The sequence below is a fragment of the Oncorhynchus kisutch genome, linkage group LG11, assembly GCF_002021735.2.
Source record: "Oncorhynchus kisutch isolate 150728-3 linkage group LG11, Okis_V2, whole genome shotgun sequence".
Lineage (NCBI taxonomy): Eukaryota > Metazoa > Chordata > Actinopteri > Salmoniformes > Salmonidae > Oncorhynchus > Oncorhynchus kisutch.
The window spans coordinates 79,805,461-79,826,958 of NC_034184.2; the positions used below are offsets into that span (position 1 = coordinate 79,805,461).

Here is a 21,498-nt window from a genome sequence, read left to right on the forward strand (position 1 = left end):
TGTTAATGTAGTCAGATAAAACACATGTAAAAACAATGTTTTTAAAAGAGACCAGACTTGTTATACCCGATGCTCCAACAAACTGACTGTGAGCTAGACATTGAGGGGAAGAGAGAGAACGGGGGGGGGGGGGGCTAAAGGGAGGAAACATGAAGAGAGATAATACTAGAAAGAAAGAGGCTGAGAAAAGAGAGATGTGAGGAAGTTGGAGGGAGATGAATATGAGAGTTAGAGGAAGATACATAGGAAGGGTGATGAAGAGGGAGAAAGAGAAAGGATAAAGAAAGAGAGAGAACGAGGGAGGGATAGAGAGATAGAGAAAGAGGGAGGGATATAGAGATAGAGAAAGAGGGAGGGATAGAGAGAAAGAGAAAGAGGGAGGGATAGAGGGATAGAGAAAGAGGGAGGGATAGAGAGATAGAGGGGGACATATGGGTAGCAATGGATGAGGGACTGGCAACGCTGGTAAAGACTCACCTGGATCAGCGAGAGGTCCTCCAGATTGAGTCTGAACAGGTGGTTTCTGAAAGGAAAAGAGACAGGGAGGAGAGATGAAGGTATGATCTTCTCTAAAAAGACACAATCTGAAAAAAGAGAAGTGGACTGGAGACCATTTCCAAAAATATCTCTGGGTTATTTTACTCCCATATTGGTTATTTCCTCTACCTCATCAAACCTTTGATTAATCACAGCTATCTTTTTGGGTCACTCCAAAGGGCCTGTTCAGATGTAACTACATACATACTATTTTACTGCCAGTCGAAACTAGTTATATCTTTGTGGTTTTGAATAGAAATCCAATCTAAACCGAACAGAATAAAGATTACATACTTTACAAATTTCCTGTAGATGCAGTGGTGGAAAAAGTACACATTTGAGTAAAAGTATTAATAGAAAATGACTCAAGTAAAAGTCACCCAGTAAAATAATATTTGGATTTAAATATACTTTGTATCAACAGTAAATGTAATTGCTAAAATATATTTAAGTTTCAAAAGAAAAAGTGCATGCACAAATTATAATTTTTTTTCTTGTTTTTTAAATGTACGGATGGCCAGGGGCAGACTCCAGCACTGAGACAGAATTTACCAACAAAGCATTTGTGTTTAATGAGTCCACCAGATCAGAGGCAGTAGGGATGACCAGGGATGTTCTCTGATTAGTGAGTCCTCCAGATCAGTGGCAGTAGGAATGACCAGGGATTTTCTCTGTTTAGTGAGTCCACCAGATCAGAGGCAGTAGGGATGACCAGGGATGTTCTCTGTTTAGTGAGTCCTCCAGATCAGAGGCAGTAGGGATGACCAGGGATGTTCTCTGTTTAGTGAGTCCACCAGATCAGAGGCAGTAGGGATGACCAGGGGTGTTCTCTGTTTAGTGAGTCATCCAGATCAGTGGCAGTAGGGCTGACCAGGGATTTTCTGTTTAGTGAGTCCACCAGATCAGAGGCAGTAGGAATGACCAGGGATTTTCTGTTTAGTGAGTCCACCAGATCAGAGGCAGTAGGGATGACCAGGGATTTTCTCTGATTAGTGAGTCCTCCAGATCAGTGGCAGTAGGAATGACCAGGGATTTTCTGTTTAGTGAGTCCTCCAGATCAGAGACAGTAGCGATGACCAGGGATGTTCTCTGTTTAGTGAGTCCACCAGATCAGAGGCAGTAGGGATGACCAGAGATTTTCTCTGTTTAGTGAGTCCTCCAGATCAGAGGCAGTAGGGATGACCAGGGATGTTCTCTGTTTAGTGAGTCCTCCAGATCAGTGGCAGTAGGGATGACCAGGGAGTTAAGTGTGTGAATTAGACACTTTACCTGTCCTGCTAAGCATTCAAAGTGTAACGAATACTTTTGGGTGTCAAGGAAAATGTATGGAGTAAAACGTGCCTTATTTTCTTCAGGAAAGTAAAATAGTCAAGTACAGATACCCAAAAGAACTACTTAAGTAGTACTTTAAAGTATAATTACTTATGTACTTTACACCACTGCATAGATGTAGGATCAGCTCACTCTTTCCAACCTCAACCGTTAGTGGGGAAAATGCTAAACTGATCTTGAATCAGTGTCTAGGGGTCACCTCCAGACAAATGCATCCCTGAGTGAATTTTTGTTTTAACAGACCATAGGACCTAAGGCTGTGTGAGTGTGCGTGGGCCCACATACATGTGTGTGTGTGTGTATCAGAGAGTCCAATGGTGAAACTTCACTTGAATAAGGCTCTTGCCTTAGGCTCTTTTGAATGGTTACATTTAGATTGTAAGCCAACTAAAAAAACAAATTGTCTGGTCTTTCAAACTTTCCACAAAACAGTATAAGCTAATGTCTGTAGAATGAGTAGGCCTGTTATTTTACGACCAATGGTTTCAGTTTGATTGTATAAGTTCAGCATTCTGGCACAAGACTCATCATCACAGCAGTTTTATTATTCATATTAATATGATTATTTAGCAGAGTGACGATTAATATTAAGGCTGATTCATTTCTTTTTATTTTATATATATTTTTTATTTTCACCCCTTTTTCTCCCCGATTACGATCATGTCTCATCGCTGCAACTCCCCAACGGGATCGGAAGAGGCAAAGGTCGAGTCATGCGTCCTCTGAAACATGACCCTGCCAAGCCGTGCTTCTTAACACACGCCTGCTTAACCTGGAAGCCATACCATTGTGTCAGAGGAAACACCGTTCAACTGACAACTGAATTCAGCCTGCAGGAGCCTTGCCCACCGCAAGGAGTCACTAGAGCATGATTGGCCAATTAAACCCTCCCCCAGCCAAACCCTCCCCAAACCCGGACGACGCTGGTTGTGCACTGCCCTATGGGATTCCCGATCACGGCCAGTTGTGATACAGCCTGGGATTGAACCTGGGTCTGTAGTGATGCAGTGCCTTAGACTGCTGTGCCAATCGGGAAAGGATGTTTAATTTCTAATCAGTTTTGTCCAGGAATGTCAGAGAATCAATCCTGTCAGGTTCAGCAAGTTATTCGTTTTACAAATATGAAAGAGCTCTTCACCACTTTTCAACCTCATTCTCATTATCTCCAGGAGAATACTAATGTCCACATCTGTGAAAAGGACATATTTACACCTGATGACATCATCAAAAGTTTAAACATTTTAGAAACTGTCATTTTCAAACACTATGAGGTTCGCTGTGACGCGGGGAGGAAGAAAACACCCTCAGAAATGTGCTGCCGGGGCGGCAGGGTAGCCTAGTGGTTAGAGCGTTGGACTAGTAACTGGAAGGTTGCAAGTTCAAACCCCCGAGCTGACAAGGTAAAAATCTGTCGTTCTGCCCCTGAACAGGCAGTTAACCCACTGTTCCCAGGCTGTCATTGAAAATAAGAATTTGTTCTTAACTGACTTGCCTAGTTAAATAAAGGGAAAATAATAAAAAAATGTAGACACTGGGTCGGTCCTGGAGATTATGAAAAGTGGTGGAATTGCCCTTTAATTCATGTCAAGAAAGTAAATCATCTAGGCATCTATTCTGTAATGTTATACACCCACTGAAACCTCGACAGGAGCACCTATAGGCACACACACACACACACAGACACAAACCCAAGCCTATCCATCTTCTAAAGAGCGGCTACAGTATTTCACAGGGCAGGCTGTGGTCTAAGACCCTTTTTACACTATATTAACATCTACAATCGATCTGCCGCCATTATAACTCTCTCTGGCCATCGGGTCACAGACAGACCCTCTCTGTCTAACTCTATTTGACATTTAGACATTTAATTTCAACATTTAACGTCGACACCGGAAGCTCTAAGACAATTCAATGTGACTCCTCTAATGTTAAACGTCTTAAATTAAACCAACTGGATCTAAAATACAGACTTATTGGACTTATCAGACTGATCCAACACACAGAGAATATAGAGCCCATTCAGTCAGACAGAGTAGGCCTCGACCCAAATCAAACCCTAGACTCCTGGACAATCTTCAACGATCCCTCTCAGCATGACAGATTAGGTCTTGTCCCAAGTCAAACCCTAGACTCCTGGACAATCTTCAACAATCCCTCTCAGCCAGACAGATTAGGTCTTGTCCCAAATCAAACCCTATAGACTCCAGGACAATCTTCAACGATCCCTCTCAGCCAGACAGAGTAGGACTTGTCCCAAATCAACCCTTAGACTCCTGGACAATCTTCAACCATCCCTCTCAGCCAGACAGAGTAGGGCTTGTCCCAAATCAACCCCTAGACTCCTGGACAATCTTCAACGATCCCACTCAGCCAGACAGAGTAGGGCTTGTCCCAAATCAAACCCTAGTCACAAACACTCACTGAGCCTATGTAGGTTGACAGAGTAAGTCTGAAATCAACCCCTAGCCCGTTAGCCTAGATTATTCTAGATCCCTCTCACTGAGTCAATTTAGGTTGACGGAGTACGTCTCAAATCAACCCCTAGCCCCTTAGCCTAGATTCTTCTAGATCCCTGTCACTGAGCCTATTTAGTTTGACAGAGTAAGTCTCAAATCAACCCCTAGCCCCTTAGCCTAGATTATCCTAGATCTCTGTCACTAAGCCTGAGCCCTCTCATCTAGAGAAAGAGAAGCGAGGCTAGTCCAGACCACTCCAGGGACAGACAGGAACACCCTTTAGCCCCTGGGTCAGACTAGTGTCTGAGAGGGAAGGATAAATGCTCCCCTCTCCCAGTGTTTTATAATAGTCAGGGTCAAACGAAATCACTCTCCCAGTGTTTTATAATAGTCAGGGTCAAATGCTCCACTCTCCCAGTGTTTTATAATAGTCAGGGTCAAATGTAATCACTCTCCCAGTGTTTTATAATAGTCAGGGTCAAATGCTCCACTCTCCCAGTGTTTTATAATAGTCAGGGTCAAATGAAATCACTCTCCCAGCGTTTTATAATAGTCAGGGTCAAATGTAATCACTGTCCCAGTGTTTTATAATAGTCAGGGTGAAATGTAATCACTGTCCCAGTGTTTTATAATAGTCAGGGTCAAATGCTCCACTCTCCCAGTGTTTTATAATAGTCAGGGTCAATTGCTCCACTCTCCCAGTGTTTTATAATAGTCAGGGTCAAATGTAATCACTCTCCCAGTGTTTTATAATAGTCAGGGTCAAATGTAATCACTCTCCCAGTGTTTTATAATAGTCAGGGTCAAATGTAATCACTCTCCCAGTGTTTTATAATAGTCAGGGTCAAATGCTCCACTCTCCCAGTGTTTTATAATAGTCAGGGTCAAATGTAATCACTCTCCCAGTATTTTATAATAGTCAGAGTCAAATGTAATCACTCTCCCAGTGTTTTATGATAGTCAGGGTCAAATGCTCCACTCTCCCAGTGTTTTATAATAGTCAGGGTCAAATGAAATCACTCTCCTAGTGTTTTATAATAGTCAGGGTCAAATGTAATCACTCTCCTAGTGTTTTATAATAGTCAGGGTGAAATGTAATCACTCTCCCAGTGTTTTATAATAGTCAGGGTCAAATGCTCCACTCTCCCAGTGTTCTATAATAGTCAGGGTCAAATGCTCCACTCTCCCAGTGTTTTATAATAGTCAGGGTCAAATGCAATCACTCTCCTAGTGTTTTATAATAGTCAGGGTCAAATGCTCCACTCTCCTAGCGTTTTATAATCGTCATGGTCAAATGTAATCACTCTCCCAGTGTTTTATAATAGTCATGGTCAAATGCTCCACTCTCCCAGTGTTCTATAATAGTCAGGGTCAAATGCTCCACTCTCCCAGTGTTTTATAATAGTCAGGGTCAAATGTAATCACTCTCCCAGTGTTTTATAATAGTCAGGGTCAAATGTAATCACTCTCCCAGTGTTATATAATAGTCAGGGTCAAATGTAATCACTCTCCCAGTGTTTTATAATAGTCAGGGTCAAATGTAATCACTCTCCCAGTGTTTTATAATAGTCAGGGTCAAATGCTCCACTCTCCCAGTGTTTTATAATAGTCAGGGTCAAATGCTCCACTCTCCCAGTGTTTTATAATAGTCAGGGTCAAATGTAATCACTGTCCCAGTGTCTTATAATCGTCATGGTCAAATGTAATCACTCTCCCAGTGTTTTATAATAGTCATGGTCAAATGCTCCACTCTCCCAGTGTTCTATAATAGTCAGGGTCAAATGCTCCACTCTCCCAGTGTTTTATAATAGTCAGGGTCAAATGTAATCACTCTCCCAGTGTTTTATAATAGTCAGGGTCAAATGTAATCACTCTCCCAGTGTTATATAATAGTCAGGGTCAAATGTAATCACTCTCCCAGTGTTTTATAATAGTCAGGGTCAAATGTAATCACTCTCCCAGTGTTTTATAATAGTCAGGGTCAAATGCTCCACTCTCCCAGTGTTTTATAATAGTCAGGGTCAAATGCTCCACTCTCCCAGTGTTTTATAATAGTCAGGGTCAAATGTAATCACTGTCCCAGTGTCTTATAATAGTCAGGGTCAAATGTAATCACTGTCCCAGTGTTTTATAATAGTCAGGGTCAAATGCTCCACTCTCCCAGTGTTTTATAATAGTCAGGGTCAAATGCTCCACTATCCCAGTGTTTTATAATAGTCAGGGTCAAATGTAATCACTCTCCCAGTGTTTTATAATAGTCAGGGTCAAATGCTCCACTCTCCCAGTGTTTTATAATAGTCAGGGTCAAATGTAATCACTCTCCCAGTGTTTTATAATAGTCAGGGTCAAATGTAATCACTGTCCCAGTGTCTTATAATAGTCAGGGTCAAATGTAATCACTGTCCCAGTGTTTTATAATAGTCAGGGTCAAATGCTCCACTCTCCCAGTGTTTTATAATAGTCAGGGTCAAATGCTCCACTATCCCAGTGTTTTATAATAGTCAGGGTCAAATGTAATCACTCTCCCAGTGTTTTATAATAGTCAGGGTCAAATGCTCCACTCTCCCAGTGTTTTATAATAGTCAGGGTCAAATGTAATCACTCTCCCAGTGTTTTATAATAGTCAGGGTCAAATAAAATCACTCTCCTAGTGTTTTATAATAGTCAGGGTCAAATGAAATCACTCTCCTAGTGTTTTATAATAGTCATGGTCAAATGTAATCACTCTCCCAGTGTTTTATAATAGTCAGGGTCAAATGCTCCACTCTCATAGTGTTTTATAATAGTCAGGGTCAAATGCTCCACTCTCCCAGTGTTTTATAATAGTCAGGGTCAAATGCTCCACTCTCCTAGTGTTTTATAATAGTCAGTGTCAAATGCTCCACTCTCCCAGTGTTTTATAATAGTCAGGGTCAAATGTAATCACTCTCCCAGTGTTTTATAATAGTCAGGGTCAAATGTAATCACTCTCCCAGTGTTTTATAATAGTCAGGGTCAAATGTAATCACTCTCCCAGTGTTTTATAATAGTCAGGGTCAAATGCTCCACTCTCCCAGTGTTTTATAATAGTCAGGGTCAAATGCTCCACTCTCCCAGTGTTTTATAATAGTCAGGGTCAAATGCTCCACTCTCCCAGTGTTTTATAATAGTCAGGGTCAAATGCTCCACTCTCCCAGTGGTCTATAATAGTCAGGGTCAAATGTAATCACTCTCCCAGTGTTTTATAATAGTCAGGGTCAAATGCTCCACTCTCCCAGTGTTTTATAATAGTCAGGGTCAAATGCTCCACTCTCCCAGTGTTTTATAATAGTCAGGCTCAAATGCTCCACTCTCCCAGTGTTTTATAATAGTCAGGGTCAAATGCTCCACTCTCCCAGTGTTTTATAATAGTCAGGGTCAAATGTAATCACTCTCCCAGTGTTTTATAATAGTCATGGTCAAATGTAATCACTCTTCCAGTGTTCTATAATAGTCAGGGTCAAATGCTCCACTCTCCTAGTGTTTTATAATAGTCATGGTAAAATATAATCACTCTCCCAGTGTTTTATAATAGTCAGGGTCAAATGCTCCACTCTCCCAGTGTTTTATAATAGTCAGGGTCAAATGTAATCACTCTCCCAGTGTTTTATAATAGTCAGGGTCAAATGCTCCACTCTCCCAGTGTTTTATAATAGTCATGGTCAAATGTAATCACTCTCCCAGTGTTTTATAATAGTCAGGGTCAAATGCCCCACTCTCCTAGTGTTTTATAATAGTTAGGGTCAAATGCTCCACTCTCCCAGTGTTTTATAATAGTCAGGGTCAAATGTAATCACTCTCCCAGTGTTTTATAATAGTCAGGGTCAAATGCTCCACTCTCCAAGTGTTTTATAATAGTCAGGGTCAAATGCTCCACTCTCCCAGTGTTTTATAATAGTCAGGGTCAAATGTAATCACTCTCCCAGTGTTTTATAATAGTCATGGTCAAATGTAATCACTCTTCCAGTGTTCTATAATAGTCAGGGTCAAATGCTCCACTCTCCTAGTGTTTTATAATAGTCATGGTAAAATATAATCACTCTCCCAGTGTTTTATAATAGTCAGGGTCAAATGCTCCACTCTCCCAGTGTTTTATAATAGTCAGGGTCAAATGTAATCACTCTCCCAGTGTTTAATAATAGTCAGGGTCAAATGCTCCACTCTCCCAGTGTTTTATAATAGTCATGGTCAAATGTAATCACTCTCTCAGTGTTTTATAATAGTCAGGGTCAAATGCCCCACTCTCCTAGTGTTTTATAATAGTTAGGGTCAAATGCTCCACTCTCCCAGTGTTTTATAATAGTCAGGGTCAAATGTAATCACTCTCCCAGTGTTTTATAATAGTCAGGGTCAAATGCTCCACACTCCCAGTGTTTTATAATAGTCAGGGTCAAATCAAATCACTCTCCTAGTGTTTTATAATAGTCAGGGTCAAATGTAATCACTCTCAGTGTTTTATAATAGTCATGGTCAAATGCTCCACTCTCCCAGTGTTTTATAATAGTCAGGGTCAAATGTAATCACTCTCCCAGTGTTTTATAATAGTCAGGGTCAGATGAAATCACTCTCCTAGTGTTTTATAATAGTCAGGGTCAAATGTAATCACTCTCCCAGTGTTTTATAATAGTCAGGGTCAAATTAAATCACTCTCCTAGTGTTTTATAATAGTCAGGGTCAAATGTAATCACTCTCCCAGTGTTTTATAATAGTCATGGTCAAATGCTCCACTCTCCCAGTGTTTATAATAGTCAGGGTGAAATGTAATACTCTCCCAGTGTTTTATAATAGTCAGGGTCAAATGTAATCACTCTCCCAGTGTTTTATAATAGTCAGGGTCAAATGCTCCACTCTCCTAGTGTTTTATAATAGTCATGGTAAAATATAATCACTCTCCCAGTGTTTTATAATAGTCAGGGTCAAATGCTCCACTCTCCCAGTGTTTTATAATAGTCAGGGTCAAATGTAATCACTCTCCCAGTGTTTAATAATAGTCAGGGTCAAATGCTCCACTCTCCCAGTGTTTTATAATAGTCATGGTCAAATGTAATCACTCTCTCAGTGTTTTATAATAGTCAGGGTCAAATGCCCCACTCTCCTAGTGTTTTATAATAGTTAGGGTCAAATGCTCCACTCTCCCAGTGTTTTATAATAGTCAGGGTCAAATGTAATCACTCTCCCAGTGTTTTATAATAGTCAGGGTCAAATGCTCCACACTCCCAGTGTTTTATAATAGTCAGGGTCAAATGAAATCACTCTCCTAGTGTTTTATAATAGTCAGGGTCAAATGTAATCACTCTCAGTGTTTTATAATAGTCATGGTCAAATGCTCCACTCTCCCAGTGTTTTATAATAGTCAGGGTCAAATGTAATCACTCTCCCAGTGTTTTATAATAGTCAGGGTCAGATGAAATCACTCTCCTAGTGTTTTATAATAGTCAGGGTCAAATGTAATCACTCTCCCAGTGTTTTATAATAGTCAGGGTCAAATTAAATCACTCTCCTAGTGTTTTATAATAGTCAGGGTCAAATGTAATCACTCTCCCAGTGTTTTATAATAGTCATGGTCAAATGCTCCACTCTCCCAGTGTTTATAATAGTCAGGGTGAAATGTAATACTCTCCCAGTGTTTTATAATAGTCAGGGTCAAATGTAATCACTCTCCCAGTGTTTTATAATAGTCAGGGTCAAATGTAATCACTCTCCCAGTGTTTTATAATAGTCAGGGTCAAATGCTCCACTCTCCTAGTGTTTTATAATAGTCAGGGTCAAATGTAATCACTCTCCCAGTGTTTTATACTAGTCAGGGTCAAATGCTCCACTCTCCCAGTGTTTTATAATAGTCAGGGTCAAATGAAATCACTCTCCTAGTGTTTTATAATAGTCAGGGTCAAATGTAATCACTCTCCCAGTGTTTTATAATAGTCAGGGTCAAATGAAATCACTCTCCTAGTGTTTTATAATAGTCAGGGTCAAATGTAATCACTGTCCCAGTGTTTTATAATAGTCAGGGTCAAATGCTCCACTCTCCCAGTGTTTTATAATAGTCAGGGTCAAATGTAATCACTCTCCCAGTGTTTTATAATAGTCAGGGTCAAATGCTCCACTCTCCTAGTGTTTTATAATAGTCAGGGTCAAATGTAATCACTCTCCCAGTGTTTTATAATAGTCAGGGTCAAATGCTCCACTCTCCCAGTGTTTTATAATAGTCAGGGTCAAATGCTCCACTCTCCCAGTGTTTTATAATAGTCAGGGTCAAATGAAATCACTCTCCCAGTGTTTTATAATAGTCAGGGTCAAATGAAATCACTCTCCCAGTGTTTTATAATAGTCAGGGTCAAATATAATAACTCTCCCAGTGTTTTATAATAGTCAGGGTCAAATGCTCCACTCTCCCAGTGTTTTATAATAGTCAGGGTCAAATGCTCCACTCTCCTAGTGTTTTATAATAGTCAGGGTCAAATGTAATCACTCTCCCAGTGTTTTATAATAGTCAGGGTCAAATGCTCCACTCTCCCAGTGTTTTATAATAGTCAGGGTCAAATGTAATCACTCTCCCAGTGTTTTATAATAGTCAGGGTCAAATGTAATCACTCTCCCAGTGTTTTATAATAGTCAGGGTCAAATGTAATCACTCTCCCAGTGTTTTATAATAGTCAGGGTCAAATGCTCCACTCTCCCAGTGTTTTATAATAGTCAGGGTCAAATGCTCCACTCTCCCAGTGTTTTATAATAGTCAGGGTCAAATGCTCCACTCTCCCAGTGTTTTATAATAGTCAGGGTCAAATGAAATCACTCTCCCAGTGTTTTATAATAGTCAGGGTCAAATATAATAACTCTCCCAGTGTTTTATAATAGTCAGGGTCAAATGCTCCACTCTCCCAGTGTTTTATAATAGTCAGGGTCAAATGCTCCACTCTCCTAGTGTTATATAATAGTCAGGGTCAAATGTAATCACTCTCCCAGTGTTTTATAATAGTCAGGGTCAAATGCTCCACTCTCCCAGTGTTTTATAATAGTCAGGGTCAAATGTAATCACTCTCCCAGTGTTTTATAATAGTCAGGGTCAAATGTAATCACTCTCCCAGTGTTTTATAATAGTCAGGGTCAAATGTAATCACTCTCCCAGTGTTTTATAATAGTCAGGGTCAAATGCTCCACTCTCCCAGTGTTTTATAATAGTCAGGGTCAAATGCTCCACTCTCCCAGTGTTTTATAATAGTCAGGGTCAAATGCTCCACTCTCCCAGTGTTTTATAATAGTCAGGGTCAAATGTAATCACCCTCCCAGTGTTTTATAATAGTCAGGGTCAAATGCTCCACTCTCCCAGTGTTCTATAATAGTCAGGGTCAAATGCTCCTCTCTCCCAGTGTTTTATAATAGTCAGGGTCAAATGCTCCACTCTCCCAGTGTTTTATAATAGTCAGGGTCAAATGTAATCACCCTCCCAGTGTTTTATAATAGTCAGGGTCAAATGCTCCACTCTCCCAGTGTTCTATAATAGTCAGGGTCAAATGCTCCTCTCTCCCAGTGTTTTATAATAGTCAGGGTCAAATGTAATCACTCTCCCAGTGTTCTATAATAGTCAGGGTCAAATGCTCCACTCTCCCAGTGTTTTATAATAGTCAGGGTCAAATGCTCCACTCTCCCAGTGTTTTATAATAGTCAGGGTCAAATGTAATCACTCTCCCAGTGTTTTATAATAGTCAGGGTCAAATGCTCCACTCTCCCAGTGTTCTATAATAGTCAGGGTCAAATGTAATCACTCACCTTGGAAATGTTCTCAACATATTTGTGGCTTGAACAAAAGTTCCATCTAGCCCAGTAAAAGTTCCATCTAGCCCAGTAAAAGTTCTATCTAGCCCAGTAAAAGTTCTATCTAGCCCAGTAAAAGTTCCATCTAGCCCAGTAAAAGTTCCATCTAGCCCAGTAAAAGTTCCACCTAGCCCAGTAAAAGTTCCACCTAGCCCAGTAAATGTTCCACCTAGCCCAGTAAAAGTTCCACCTAACCCAGCATAAGTTCCGCCTAGCCCAGTATAAGTTCCACCTAGCCCAGTAAAAGTTCCATCTAGCCCAGTAAATGTTCCACCTAGCCCAGTAAAAGTTCCACCTAGCCCAGTAAATGTTCCACCTAGCCCAGTAAAAGTTCCACCTAGCCCAGTAAAAGTTCCACCTAGCCCAGTATAAGTTCCACCTAGCCCAGTAAAAGTTCCATCTAGCCCAGTAAAAGTTCCATCTAGCCCAGTAAAAGTTCCACCTAGCACAGTAAAAGTTCCACCTAGCCCAGTAAAAGTGCCACCTAGCACAGTAAAAGTTCCACCTAGCCCAGTATAAGTTCCACCTAGCCCAGTAAAAGTTCCATCTAGCCCAGTAAAAGTTCCATCTAGCTCAGTAAAAGTTCCACCTAGCCCAGTAAAAGTTCCATCTAGCCCAGTAAAAGTTCCATCTAGCCCAGTAAAAGTTCCATCTAGCCCAGTATTGCTTGCATTCATGCAGAACTCACTCTTTCTTTTTCTATCTTTCTCTCTCTCTCTCTTACACAGACTCTCTCCTCTCTCCACGTTTACTCAATTATCTTCTTCTTATCTGTCAATCCCTGCAAGTATTCCCAACTCCTCCATTTCCTTGAATCCATCTGCAGTACATTAATTTATTCCCCCAGCTCTGTGTCTCTGTCTTGGTCCTCCAGCTCTCTGTTTCCTCAGCTATCTTCTAAACTCTGGAGAGAACAGCTTATATTGACAACCAAGGTCATTAGCAGGATTGGGATACACACACACACACACACACACACACACACACACACACACACACACACACACACACACACACACACACACACACACACACACACACACACACACGCTGAGCTGAATTAAAGGTGATGTGCTTGGCAGAGACAATGAACATCACTGGAGAACAGCTAGAAAATCACTACTCAATCAGAGGATTTTCAAAAGGTGTCATCAATCATGAGTGAGAGGGATAGCATGAGAAAAAGCCAGAAAGAGGAAGAGAGAAGAAGCGAGAGAGAGAGAGAGAGAGGGGGACAGGGAGGGGGGGGGGGGGGGGGGGGGGGGAATATAATACCTGGCTCCGACTATCAGTTCGTTCTGGCTGGGGTCAAAGGTTAGCTGAGAGTAATCCACTGTGCCCTCAGCCCGGAACCTGTGGATCCAAGGCTCCATATCTGCCAATCAAAGTAGAGAAAGACACACATTAGCCAGTCAAATCTGAGAAAAAAAGAGCAGAACGAAGAGGGTGGATAAAGAGAAATGCTTAGCCAATAGCCACAGTATATAATAAAGTGTTTTTGGCCTATATTGTGTTGTCTTTGTGAGTATTTTTCGGTATTGTGATGGGGTCCTATAACACCTGTTGTTTTATGAACACTAATGTTGTCTGGTGCTGTTTACGTCTCCTCTCTTAGAAACACTAATGTTGTCTGGTGCTGTTTACGTCTCCTCTCTTAGAAACACTAATGTTGTCTGGTGCTGTTTACGTCTCCTCTCTTAGAAACACTAATGTTGTCTGGTGCTGTTTACGTCTCCTCTCTTAGAAACACTAATGTTGTCTGGTGCTGTTTACGTCTCCTCTCTTAGAAACACTAATGTTGTCTGGTGCTGTTTACATCTCCTCTCTTAGAAACACTAATGTTGTCTGGTGCTGTTTACATCTCCTCTCTTAGAAAAGAGGTTCAAACCTGTTAGAATGAAGATTAAATGAAGAAACATAAACAGTTTAGCACTTATTTCTGTTCTGAGAGCCTTACAATGAGCCCTAATCTACCCCATGTCCAGAATGTCTCCAGGCAGCTGTAGTATTTAGTGAAGTATGTCAGGTTAAAAGCTTGAGGGTAAAGCAGTACAGTTTCCCACCTGGGCTTTCAACCACACGCCTTACACTCCATTTAGTTCATCATTACTGTAGGGGTGAGGGTGAGGTTCTGTGTGTGTGTGTGTGTGTGTGTGTGTGTGTGTGTGTGTGTGTGTGTGTGTGTGTGTGTGTGTGTGTGTGTGTGTGTGTGTGTGTGTGTGTGTGTGTGTGTGTGTGTGTGTGTGTGTGTGTGTGTCACAGCACAGTACAGTACACACACACACACACACACACACACACACACACAGAACCTCACCCTCACCCCTCACACACACCATATACAGTATGCATTAGTTCTAGCTACAGTAATGATGAACTAAATGGATACGTCAAACCCCAGATCACCCTCAACATGTCTGTCTCCATGGCGCCCGATCCCATTAACCCTTGACGAATAGAATCATAGATCCCTGTCGGATTGCCGGTCAACTCCATACAGCCCTGAAACCTGATAGGTAGTGAGTGAATAGTAATGGCCTAAGAGGAAGGTTACCCTAATGCCTGATCTAGGGTCAGATATTGTCCATTCCCCTAATAGTTAATGTAAGCATTGGGGATTGGATAATCTGCTCTCACAATATTGTATTCTAATAATCCTGATACTTGACAATATTGTACTCTAATAATTATTGTCTGAAACTGGCAGTAATATTTGTTTGTTTATATTTATTGCTGGTTTTACTGTGGCTCTGGGGTGTCAAAACACTTTTTGTGGTAGACAGTTAAACCATTTACCGTTGCTGATATTATGTTAAATCCTGACTTGTGTATACCGGACCTGTACGTTATCTGACCTTTCAGAGAGCTTCTACTGTAGACCTGTAGACATTGATGGAGTACAGCTTCGGTTGGAGTCAAAAACGTTATCTGTCAAAAAAATGCTAAACACCTGAAACTAACAGCCTAACCTCAACTGCATCAAACCACCAACCAGCTGTTTACTTCTGTCAAGCTGCGGCTTTCAGCCCGATACAACAGGGACTTACTGACCGCCTGCCCGAGTCACTGCTAGTAGCTACGTACTAAAAACACAGCGCTGAATCAACCTCTTTGTCAAACTGTAGGAGTATAGAGCACATCAACATCACCTAACAGGATGGAATCACTGTTGATGAAGCTGTTTCTCTCTTCTTCCGTTCCTCAGAGGTTCTACGTATTAATGAGAATAAGATCAAGTTAAACTGGGAGTGGGAAACGTTAAACTCGCAGACGCAGAGCTAATACATTTTCATTAGCCTTGGTGAAATAACTATCGGAGAGAGAGATCACAACAACTTCCACCCTGAGATTCGGCTGCGGGTGATGGCAGATTCCGCTCTAATTCTACAGGGGGGCGGGAGTTTGGGATGCGCCTCTGGTGCCTCTGGTGCAGCCGGCAGGCTCATTATTTATATCGCGGGGAAGCTCTAGAGCATACAAATGTGGCAGAGACACCCTCGAGGGAAACCAAGGCTTCAGTTACCCAGCGTTTCCCCCATAAATCAGCTGTGGTCCCACCAGGGTATTTCCCCACTCAGGTCCCTCGGAGGGGAGAGGGAAGGAGAATACAACATTCACAACTGAGGATTTATGTTTTAAGACGAGACGAAGGGCTCATACACACTCATAAGCCAGAGCTGATGTATTTACCCTGGGATATGAGATCTAATGAGAAACAAACGTCTAATGTTAGATGATGACAGGACATTATTTATTAGTTTTGTTTGGGCTGAGAGAGGGGTATGGGGAGAACACTGTTAGAATACTGGGAAGTTGTAAAACACAGAACGATATAACTACTTAAAGCTAAGTAGAACACTGGTAGGATCTATGTAAAACTGAGTGTTCTTGATAGAATCACTTTGAGTGATTTGGTGGATTACCTCAAGGTTTTAACATGACGTTGGTGTTTTGTAGGGCTCTAGTGAAGCAGCAATAGCTTTAATTTCGGTAGGAACACGATATGAACCTCAAATGAACCCTGACCTTGTCCTTTATAAAAGGAACCAAGGGGATTTATAAAACTTCTTCAATAGACATCCCCCTTTCCCCTCCTCCCCACTTCTATCCCCCTTTCCCCTCCTCCCCATTTCTATCCCCCTTTCCCCTCCTCCCCACTTCTATCCCCCTTTCCCCTCCTCCCCACTTCTATCCCCCTTTCCCCTCCTCCCCACTTCTATCCCCTTTCCCCTCCTCCCCATTTCTATCCCCTTTTCCCCTTCTCCCCACTTCAATCCCCCTTTCCCCTCCTCCCCACTGCTATCCCTCTTTCCCATCCTCCCTCCTCCCCACTTCAATCCCCCTTTCCCCTCCTCCCCACTGCTATCCCCCTTTCCCATCCTCCCTCCTCCCCACTTCTATCCCCCTTTCCCCTCCTCCCCATTTCTATCCCACTTTCCCCTCCTCCCCATTTCTATCCCCCTTTCCCCTTCTCCCCACTTCAATCCCCCTTTCCCCTCCTCCCCACTGCTATCCCCCTTTCCCATCCTCCCTCCTCCCCACTTCTATCCCCCTTCCCCTCCTCCCCACTTCTATCCCCCTTTCCCCTCCTCCCCACTTCTATCCCTCTTTCCCTCCTCCCCACTTCTATCCCCCTTCCCCTCCTCCCCACTTCTATCCCCCTTTCCCCTCCTCCCCACTTCTATCCCCCTTTCCCCTCCTCCCCACTTCTATCCCTCTTTCCCTCCTCCCCACTTCTATCCCCCTTTCCCCTCCTCCCCACTTCTATCCCCCTTTCCCCTCCTCCCCACTTCTATCCCCCTTTCCCCTCCTCCCCACTTCTATCCCTCTTTGCCTTTTTCCCTTCTCCATCACTCTTTCCTGGTTTGTTTTTCCAGATTCAGACACAGAGCGGTTGACACACTATGACAAAAATGACAGACTATCCAAATATGACCCCCCCCCCCCCCCCAGCTCCAGAGACGAGGGCAGTCTTCAGTCTCTGAGAGCTCAAACTGTATAAAGAACACCCTGGCCTGACACAATAGACATGTGGAACCGACTGGGACTAGAATACCTTTACTCTCTAGGAGTAAACATGGGGGTAATGGAGGGTTTAAATTGAGTGCCTATATATTACACATAAATGCAGGCTGTCAAGACGTGTCCAACTGGAGAAAGTAGGGTGTTTTTGCTGTCGCCTGTGGTAAAAACGAAAATATGAAATGGCCACAATTTTGTGAAGTTGGATTGAGAATAAAACCTTAATATAAAGTTAAAATTAACACCTGTTCAATGTCAGAATGAAAACGGTTAAAATTAGGTTCAGGTTAACCAACCTGGAGTTGAGGTCGTGTGGTCAGGAGAAACATTCTGACCATTAGCGATAATATATTATTAGGAACAGGAGGGTTTCCTGACCACATTTCATGATCAGGTGAAAACTCTTGGTCCTTGATTTAGTTAGAATATAAACACAGAGGTCCGTGTTGACCAGAACTGCTGGAAGCCTCTGTGTCCTTGGTTTACCCTGAAGTGTTATTTTAGGAAGTCAAAACAAGCATATTTTCCTGGGTCTCAAATGCCAGTGGAGCTGAGCCTCATTTCAGAGGTCAGAGGGCGAATCAAACCAGAGAAACCACTACATAGCCGAAAATAAGTCTGCAATAAAATATTTCAATTCAACATGCACTTTACAGCGAAACCCTTTAAGGGAAGAAAAGAAGGAACATTTAACAAGACGATGTGTCACTTAAAGTTTGTTTCTTTACCATTTTATAACTAGGCAAGTCAGTTAAGAACAAATTCTTATTTTCAATGACTGCCTAGGAACAGTGGGTTAACTGCCTTGGGGGCAGTTCAGGGGCAGAACAACAGATTTGTACCTTGTCAGCTTGGGGGTTTGAACTTGCAACCTTCCGGTTACTAGTCCAACGACCTAACCACTAGGCTACTCTGCCGCCCCAAGATGCACAATGCAGAAATCTCTCCGCCATTTCCTGTTTGATAAAATTCTAATAGTTCACCTAATTTCAGTTTATGTGACAAAAGAGGCAAGTATAATCTTTGTACTATCTAAACCGCTGTGAAATATATTTTACATAGTAAAACATATTGTATTTTCAGCTGTTTCAAGCTGGTGTACAAAACCAAATGGTAAAAGACACGCAAAAAAAAATAATGGGAAGCATAGAAATAACGCACATAGAACAGCTCTGCCGCTGCTTACACTTGCTTTCAATGAGAACGACACATCTATAACTCACATTTCTATGTGAAATTTGGTCAGGTCGCCCAATAAGTGACATAAGTGCAGCTTGAAAACTTAAAGAAAAACACATGAAGGGGAGTTACTACAGGGACAAATGAGAGAGGTGTAGTACACAAAGTAAAAGTTACGACAGGGACAAATGAGAGAGGTGTAGTACACAAAGTAAAAGCTACGTGGACTATGTTTAATTTCCTGCGTTGGGTATTAAAATGCCACATTGTGAGTAGTGTGGTCATAAAGAGAATGCATTGATGCTTAAGAATGTAGCCAGTCGGACACGCAGTGGGCTGTAAAAAACTATTTGCCATGGACCAATTAAACCGTCTTGGTCTCCAATCGGTGATGTAACAGATAGTTGTAATGAACCTGATGTGGATATTTGTTTATGTTCTCTTCAAGATACTCCCTAACCCTAAACCTAACCCCTAAGCCTAAGCCTAAGCCTAAGCCTAAGCCTAAGCCTAAGCCTAAGCCTAAGCCTAAGCCTAAGCCTAAGCCTAAGCCTAAACCTAACCCTAAACCATAACCCTAACCCCTAACACTAACCTTCACTCTAACTGTAACCCTAACCCAAACCTAACTCCTAACCCTAAACCGAAATATAACGCTTACCCTAATTCTAACCCTAAAACTAACCCCAAAGCTTAAAATAACCTTTGTCCTCATAGGGATGTGTGGAAATGTCCCCATAAAGGGAGAATTTTCCTTATTTTACTATCCTTGTGGGGACTTTGGGGGATGCTAGGTCTCCACAAGGATAGAAGAACCAACCAACCAACACTCACACACAAACACACACACTGTAACTCTCTAATGATGGGTTATTCTGTGAGAAATGTTAAAAAATTAAGATTAGTACACTTGGGTTTTTAAAAGACAGCAGGCCCAGGGAGAAGGAAGACAGAGTGAAGGCACACAGCAAACCTTCTTGTTTCATTTTAACTTGTTTTCACCTACACACACACTTTCCCACACTTTTTCCAGCAGACCCGAACACCACATATGTAAAATAAATGTGTAGGGGAGGCACAGTGGGCCCTCAATGGAAATGGGTTATTTTACATGTTCTTCACAGAAAATTAGCCAATGAGTCTCAGGAGAAAAAAATGATTAATTGTATAATTTTTATTTTCAGTAAACATTGAAAATGGGTCCCACACACTTAATAATATGTGACTTGCTTCAGGAAACTAGGCATATATTGCGCAGTAGAGCCATTTGAACCTAAACCTAAACAAATTGTGTTTTTTGGCAGAAATGCCTTCTAGAACATATTCACTTTCATGTGCCTCAATAACAACAATGTATGCCACCTGTAATACAAAATAAAATTTTTCAATTATAAGCCTAGTTGGTTTAGCCGCAGAAAAAGTAAGCAACCTTCCCACTAGCCATGTTTGGTTGAGATAATGAGTGGGCTGTACATGCCAAGTAAGATGGAAAAAACACCTCTTCAAACTAAGCGTAACCATGGCATCCGTGACGAAGAGGGTAAAATAGTCTAGCTAGCTATATTACAGGTTTCAAATTTTGTCAGAAAGTCAATTTCATTTCAAGGTAAAGACTCTCTGAGTCGGACAATCTGACAAATGGACAGATTGTCCGACTCAGACAAACGGACAATCTGACAACTCTCTGAGTTTACGGGCGGGGCTATAGTTTAAGAGGGTGTGAACCATGCTGAATGGATGTAGACAAAGAAGAAAAAAATTCAATGCCCATTTTCACAAAAGTTGATCAACTTTCAAAGCACCCATTGTTCCTCCACTGTAGTGTATGATATACCACTTTCTCTACTTTATCCAATGTAAAACAAAAAACAATTTTAAAATGTTGAACACAAGACCGAATGGAGCCAGTCAGTCACATATGTCTCTAGGTTAGGGCTGCTGATTAACTGTAACAATCTGAATGAACTGTGCTTAGAACGTCTTCTCAGATGGAGGATTAACTTCTGTTAAGTCTGACTTCATTTTTCAGGTTCATTGCAGAATCAGAAGTTCTATGATTAGGTCGAAGTTCTAAATTCTGTCCGTCAGTTTTGAGCTGTCCGGTTCCAAATCCTTCTCATCTATAAAATGCTTTTCTTTGAAAAGAAAACTGCAATCAAAGGAAGGGACAACGTATACAATTCAGTCTTTAAAAATATCACCAGGGAGTGTTGCTGTACAGTGGCAGTTAGTTTGGCTGAGCACCACCCTTTTGGGTTAAGTCTTTCATGTTTGTTAGAGTGGCACTCCCTGCTCTGAGCAACCCAGAGACGCTTCAGGGCCAAGCAGAACAGTAGAGGCTCTGAGCAACCCAATGTTATTAGATACTGCCCAGTGATACTGCCCAGTGATACTGCCCAGTGATACTGCCCAGTGATACTGCCCAGTGATACTGCCCAGTGATACTGCCCAGTGATACTGCCCAGTGACACCAGATTCCGCCCAGTGATACTGCCCAATGACACCAGATTCCGCCCAGTGATACTGCCCAATGACACCAGATTCCGCCCAGTGATACTGCCCAATGACACCAGATTCCGCCCAGTGATACTGCCCAATGACACCAGATTCCGCCAAGTGATACTGCCCAGTGATACTGCCCAGTGATACTGCCCAGTGATACTGCCCAGTGATACTGCCCAGTGATACTGCCCAGTGATACTGCCCAATGACACCAGATTCCGCCCAGTGATACTGCCCAGTGATACTGCCCAATGACACCAGATTCCGTCCAGTGATACTGCCCAGTGATACTGCCCAATGTTACTGCCCAGTGATACTGCCCAGTGATACTGCCCAGTGATACTGCCCAGTGATACTGCCCAGTGATACTGCCCAGTGATACTGCCCAGTGACACCAGATTCCGCCCAGTGATACTGCCCAATGACACCAGATTCCGCCCAGTGATACTGCCCAATGACACCAGATTCCGCCCAGTGATACTGCCCAATGACACCAGATTCCGCCCAGTGATACTGCCCAGTGATACTGCCCAGTGATACAAAACTCAGTAAAAAAAGAAACGTCCTCTCACTGTCAACTGCAAACTTAACATGTGTAAATATTTGTATGAATATAACAAGATTCAATAACTGAGACATA

The 21,498-nt window shown here is 42.1% G+C and overlaps 1 protein-coding gene across 2 annotated transcripts in view; it reads right to left on the reverse strand.

Moving 5' to 3' along the window:
* The window catches only part of LOC116376355 (semaphorin-5A), a 381,827-nt gene that overhangs the window by 291,834 nt on the left and 68,495 nt on the right, over nt 1–21,498 (reverse strand). For both annotated transcript variants that reach the window (XR_004211770.1, XM_031836384.1), the window contains exons 3-4: nt 13,431–13,530; nt 478–523 (exon numbers count right to left, since the gene is read on the reverse strand). Coding sequence is in view for 1 of the 2 variants with exons in the window: in XM_031836384.1 (XP_031692244.1) it covers nt 478–523; nt 13,431–13,530 (146 nt within the window). In the remaining variant the exon portion in view is untranslated. The remainder of the gene's footprint in view (nt 1–477; nt 524–13,430; nt 13,531–21,498) is intronic.